The following is a 5,160-nucleotide window of genomic DNA, read 5'->3' on the forward strand; positions in this document are numbered from 1 at the left end:
GTTTCGAGGTTTAAGGGCAAACACGAAAGGAATCGATTGAGCTCAAAAAACACGCATGTGAAATTTTGTCGATTTTTTGAAAAAATGAAAATTTTGTCAACATCTCTTAAATTTTACATCATTTTCAGCTCACGGGCGCGAGGAATGCATCGAACTCATTGAAAAACATGCTAGAAGTTCCAGATCCGAAGTAATAGACATTTTCGGCACATTTTGAGCGTTTTTTGAGCGTTCACGATCTTTAACCGACGATTTGTTCTTTATTATTTACCCAAACACTTTATAAATGCATATTTCTGACCTTCTCACGTCGAAAGGAGTCGATTGAACTCAAAAAACAGGCATGTGAAATTTAGATTTTTGGTCGAAATTTTTCCAAGGGTGGGGGTCGATTTTTTGAAAAAAATTAAAATTTTTGCAAAATTTCTGAAATGTTACATCATTTTCAGCTCACGGACGCGAGCAATGCATAGAACTCATTAAAAAGAATGGTAGAAGTTTCAGATCCGAAATAATAGACTTTTTGGCGCATTTAAAGCGTTTTTTGAGCGATCACGATCTCCAGCGGACGATTTCTTCCTTACTATTGACCCAAACACTTTATAAATGCATATTTGTGATCTTCTTACATCGCAAGGAATCGATTGAGCTAAAAAAACCCGCATGTAAAATTTTCATTTTTGGTTGAAATTTTTCCAAGGGTGGAGGTCGATTTTTTGAAAAAATGAAAATTTCCTCAAAATGTCTTGAATTTTACATCATTTTCAGCTCACGGGCGTCCGGAATCCATCGAACTTATTGAAAAATATGCCAGAAGCTTCAAATCCGAAATAATAGACATTTTCGACACATTTTAAGCGTTTTTGAGCGTTCACGATCTTTAACCGACGATTTCTTCCTTACTATTGACCCAAACACTTTATAAATGCATATTTGTGACCTTCTTATGTCGAAAGGAATCGATTGAGCTCAAAAAACACGCAGGTGAAATTTTGATTTTTGGCCTACATTTTTCCAAGGGTGAGGGTGGATTTTTTGAAAGAATTAATTTTTTTTCAAAATGTCTTAAATTTTACATCATTTTCAGCTCACGGACGCGAGGAATGCATCGAATTCATTGAAAAACATGCCAGAAGCTTCAAATCCGAAATAATAGACATTTTCGGCACATTTTAAGCGTTTTTGAGCGTTCACGATCTTTAGCCGACGATTTCATCCTTATTATTGACCCAAACACTTTATAAATGCATATTTGTGACCTTCTTGCGTCGAAAGGAATCGATTGAGCTCAAACAACACGCATGTGAAATTTTTATTTTTGGTCGAAATTTTTCCAAGGGTGGGGGTCGATTTTTCGAAAAAATGAAAATTTTATCAAAATGTCTTAAATTTTACATCATTTTCATCTCACGGAAGCGAGGAATGCATTGAACTCATTGAAAAATATGCTAGAAGTTTCAGATCCGAAACAACAGACATTTTCGGAACATTTAAAGCGTTTTTTGAGCGTTCACGATCTTAAGCGGACGATTTCTTCCTTATCATTGACTCAAACACCTTATAAATGCATATTTCTGACCTTCTTATGTCGAAAGGAATCGATTGATCTCAAAAAACATGCATGTGAAATTTACATTTTTGCCCGAAATTTTTCCTAGGGTGGAGGTCGATTTTTTGGCAAAATTAAAATTTCCTCAAAATGTCTTAAATTTTACATCATTTTCTTCTCACGGGAGCGAGGAATGCATTGAACTCATTGAAAAATATGCCAGAAGTTCAAGATCCGAAACAATAGACATTTTCGGCACATTTAAAGCGTTTTTTGAGCGTTCACGATCTTTAGCGGACGATTTCTTCTTTATCATTGACCCAAACACCTTATAAATGCATATTTGTGACCTTCTTATGTCGAAAGGAATCGATTGAGCTCAAAAAACACGCATGTGAAATTTTGATTTTTGACCGAAATTTTTCCAAGGGTGGAGGTCGATTTTTTGAAAAAATTAAAATTTACTCAAAACGTCTTAAATTTTACATCACTTTCATCTCACGGAAGCGAGGAATGCATTGAACTCATGGAAAAATATGCTAGAAGTTTCAGATCCGAAACAATAGACATTTTCGGCACATTTAAAGCGTTTTTTGAGCGTTCACGATCTTTAGCCGACGATTTCTTCCTTATTATTGACCCAAACACTTTATAAATGCATATTTGTGACCTTCTTATGTCGAAAGGAATCGATTGAGCTCAAAAAACAAGCATGTGAAATTTCGTCGATTTTTTGAAAAAATTAAAATTTTCTCAAAATCTCTTAAATTTTACATCATTTTCAGCTCACGGGCGCGAGGAATGCATCGAACTCATTGAAAAACATGCTAGAAGTTTCAGATCCGAAAAAATTGAAATTTTGGGCACATTTTAAGCGTTTTTTGAGCGTTCACGATCTTTATCCGACGATTTCTTCCTTTTTATTGAGTCAAACACAAATGCATATTGGTGACCTTCTTGCGTCGAAAAGAACCGATCGAACTCAAAAAACCCACAAGTAAAATTTTCGATTTATGGATTTTCGAATGATGGATCTTATTATATGTGATGAATTTTTTTCCTCCATTTCAAGCACTTGAAACCGAAACTTACTTGTGAGTCCGTAGTAAAACTTTGACGACTTGACGATCGCTGCAACGACCACTCTGAACCTTTTCTCGAAGAACTTGCGTGCATTGAATGGGATCGATTCAGTTCCTGTTTTCTGCCGCTTTTGCTCATCGATCTGGCTCGTTGCGGCCTTGGACTCCTTGATAAAGAGCTTTGGGATCCATTCGGATGTATCTCCTCGTAGGTCTAAAATCACACACGCTGTAAACCCTCTGGACTAATTCTAATAAACACAAGTGTTTATTAGAACTCACCTGAGTGGAGATACTTTGAGGTGGCGGCGAAGTCCCTGTACTGGCAGTGGAAAAAGTTTTCTCATTGTGAGCTTCCTCGGTGCTTTCAATCTGGATATCTCTAGGGGGCGAAGCACCGCAGGCTGTGGATACTTTCGCAGTCGCCTCTTGATTATTACCGATGCTTAAATCACTATTATCTAAGTCTTCATATTTATCAGTCTTTTCACTAATGCCTTTTTCTACAAAGGGAGAGACGGTCAAAGTGCGAGACACAAACGAGGCACTAAAAGCACATTTCAAACACTATACACTAACGTCATTAGTACAAGCACCTAAGCACAGCACATAAACACAACAATACACTAAATTTGTTAGAGGATGACAGAAACGGTTACTTGTTCCTATAAAAGGAGGCAGTAAACTTTGTGCCTGGCCAAAAGCTAATCTTTCTGAGAGTCCTACCTTTAGATTTCGCATCTGGAATCTTTTTCTCAGGCTCTGTACTTTTGATGTTAAGCTTTTCCAGTCGGGTTTGCATTGACTCCGTTTCGCTGTAATCTTTGGCGCTATTCGCACTGTAATCATCAGAGCTTGGGCTTTGCAACACTTTATTAAACTTGCTGTTGTCCTTTTCTTTGGCTTTTATATTAACAATCCGCCCCACAGGTGGTTTTTTCGATGATACGGGACTATCAGAGTTGGGCTTTTTTGCCGATGGTTCGCTGTTGATCTGCTTAACTTTGCATGTGGGTGTTTTGCAGCAAACCGAACACACTCTAGTGCCAGGATCATTGACAAAAGTGCAATGCTCACAGCTCCAGCTTGAATCCGGCACTTCAACCGGATTGACTAGAGCTCGGTCTTCATCTTCCTCTAGAAGGTCCGCTCTGTGCAAGCTGTCATCACTCTGTTCATCATCAGTTTCCCCACTTGAGCTCTCCGCGATGCTCACTCTACTGCGAGCGATCGAAGTTTTCTCTGCTCGGTCGCTGTTTTTGCTGCTCATCGCCCTCCTCGACGACTCTTTGGGCAGAGACGCGGTCTCTCTTAAGGCGCGATCTCGAGCTGAAAATCGGCCTCCATGCGACCTCCTTTCGCTCCGGTTATCAGAGTGGCTGAAGACTGAGCGTCTGTCGTCGATTTCATTCGAATCCTCATCTGAGGTCTCGTCCCGATACTTTCTTCGCGATTTCTTGCTTAGCGTTGATTTTCTGGACTTCACGCTTTGGGTGGGTGAAGCTGGCCGCGAATGGGAACAGCCGCTTTAAAAACAGAGATTATTAGTTATAATTAAGTTGCGATGCAACTGCAATAATCCGCAGCAATCAAACGCAAGTAGCTTAGTGGTAGTGAATCGAAAGAATTTATTTTTTAATAAGAAACAGCCCCAGAAATGCGGAATGCTAGAAGTTTCAGATCGCAAATAATCGGCATCGCATTACTTCCCGAAATATTCGCTGTATATTTATGCAAGTACCGAGAATGTGGTGGTGGCAGCCCATATGGGTACATGCCAGGTGGTGGTCCATGCCAAGTGCCCATCCACATGGGGTTTGCCGGATAGCCACCAGGCATCATGTTGAGACTCATATTGCTGCCATGAGATGGATCGTAACAGCATGGCTGCTGCTCCATCCAAGCATTCTGGCAGCATGGCATTGGGTAGTTGAGTTGCGCCATTGAGTGTGCCTGCAGAAGCATTGGTTTTACTATCGCATGCTTTCCATTAATCAGCACTACCCAGATAGCATTTGATATTCTATGAATATCCCAGAATGTTCAAAAAATATATAGAACATTGCGGGAATATCCTGGGAATATACATGGTTGAACATTCCTAACATGAATGTTCGTGGAATATAAAAAGTATATCCTAGGTATGTACATATTGGGTATGTGTGCAGATGAACATGCCAGGTATGTACATATTGTGTATATGTGCAGGTGAATATACCTAGTATGTTCAAAACAAATATTCCATTAATATACATGAATGTATATCTACGGTATATTCCAAATTGATTGAATATAAATTTTGCGTGCCCGCAGCAGAAAAGTAAGGGCACGTACAAGTACAAGAGTTTATCTGAACTTTTCTTTTCAAATGCGTCAACGTTATAATTTTATTGTGCAATATTAATAAAATTTCTATATTACTCAAATAAATTTATCCGGAGCTAACAGTTCCCACCCTATGAAATTCAAACAATTAAAATGCATATAACAAATTCGAATTACCCGCTTAGTGTGTACAAGGATTATGTC

The 5,160-nt window shown here is 38.8% G+C and overlaps 1 protein-coding gene across 1 annotated transcript; it reads right to left on the reverse strand.

The window, feature by feature from the left end:
* Nucleotides 1–2,587: 2,587 nt before the first annotated feature.
* On the reverse strand, nt 2,588–4,621 carry LOC125503816 (E3 ubiquitin-protein ligase lubel-like). Its single transcript, XM_048664750.1, has 4 exons — nt 4,373–4,621; nt 3,358–4,157; nt 2,914–3,134; nt 2,588–2,845 (listed from the first exon to the last, which is right to left on the reverse strand). Exons 1-4 carry the CDS (start codon nt 4,594–4,596, stop codon nt 2,588–2,590), a joined length of 1,503 nt encoding a protein of 500 aa, XP_048520707.1. The 5' UTR covers nt 4,597–4,621.
* Between the last annotated feature and the right edge of the window lie 539 nt (nt 4,622–5,160).

This window comes from Dendroctonus ponderosae, unplaced genomic scaffold (assembly GCF_020466585.1).
Source record: "Dendroctonus ponderosae isolate FM_Combo_2020 unplaced genomic scaffold, Dpon_F_20191213v2 Dpon_F_20191213_3, whole genome shotgun sequence".
In the NCBI taxonomy this organism is placed as follows: Eukaryota; Metazoa; Arthropoda; class Insecta; order Coleoptera; family Curculionidae; genus Dendroctonus; species Dendroctonus ponderosae.

Excerpts from the sequence above, each read along its gene's own strand:
- LOC125503816 (XM_048664750.1), bottom strand. The coding sequence starts at position 4,596 with ATGCTTCTGCAGGCACACTCAATGGCGCAACTCAACTACCCAATGCCA. Across the intron at positions 4,158-4,372 it reads CTGCCACCACCACATTCTCG|CGGCTGTTCCCATTCGCGGC; the intron begins GTACTTGCATAA and ends CTGTTTTTAAAG. Across the intron at positions 3,135-3,357 it reads TCCAGATGCGAAATCTAAAG|AAAAAGGCATTAGTGAAAAG; the intron begins GTAGGACTCTCA and ends CTCCCTTTGTAG.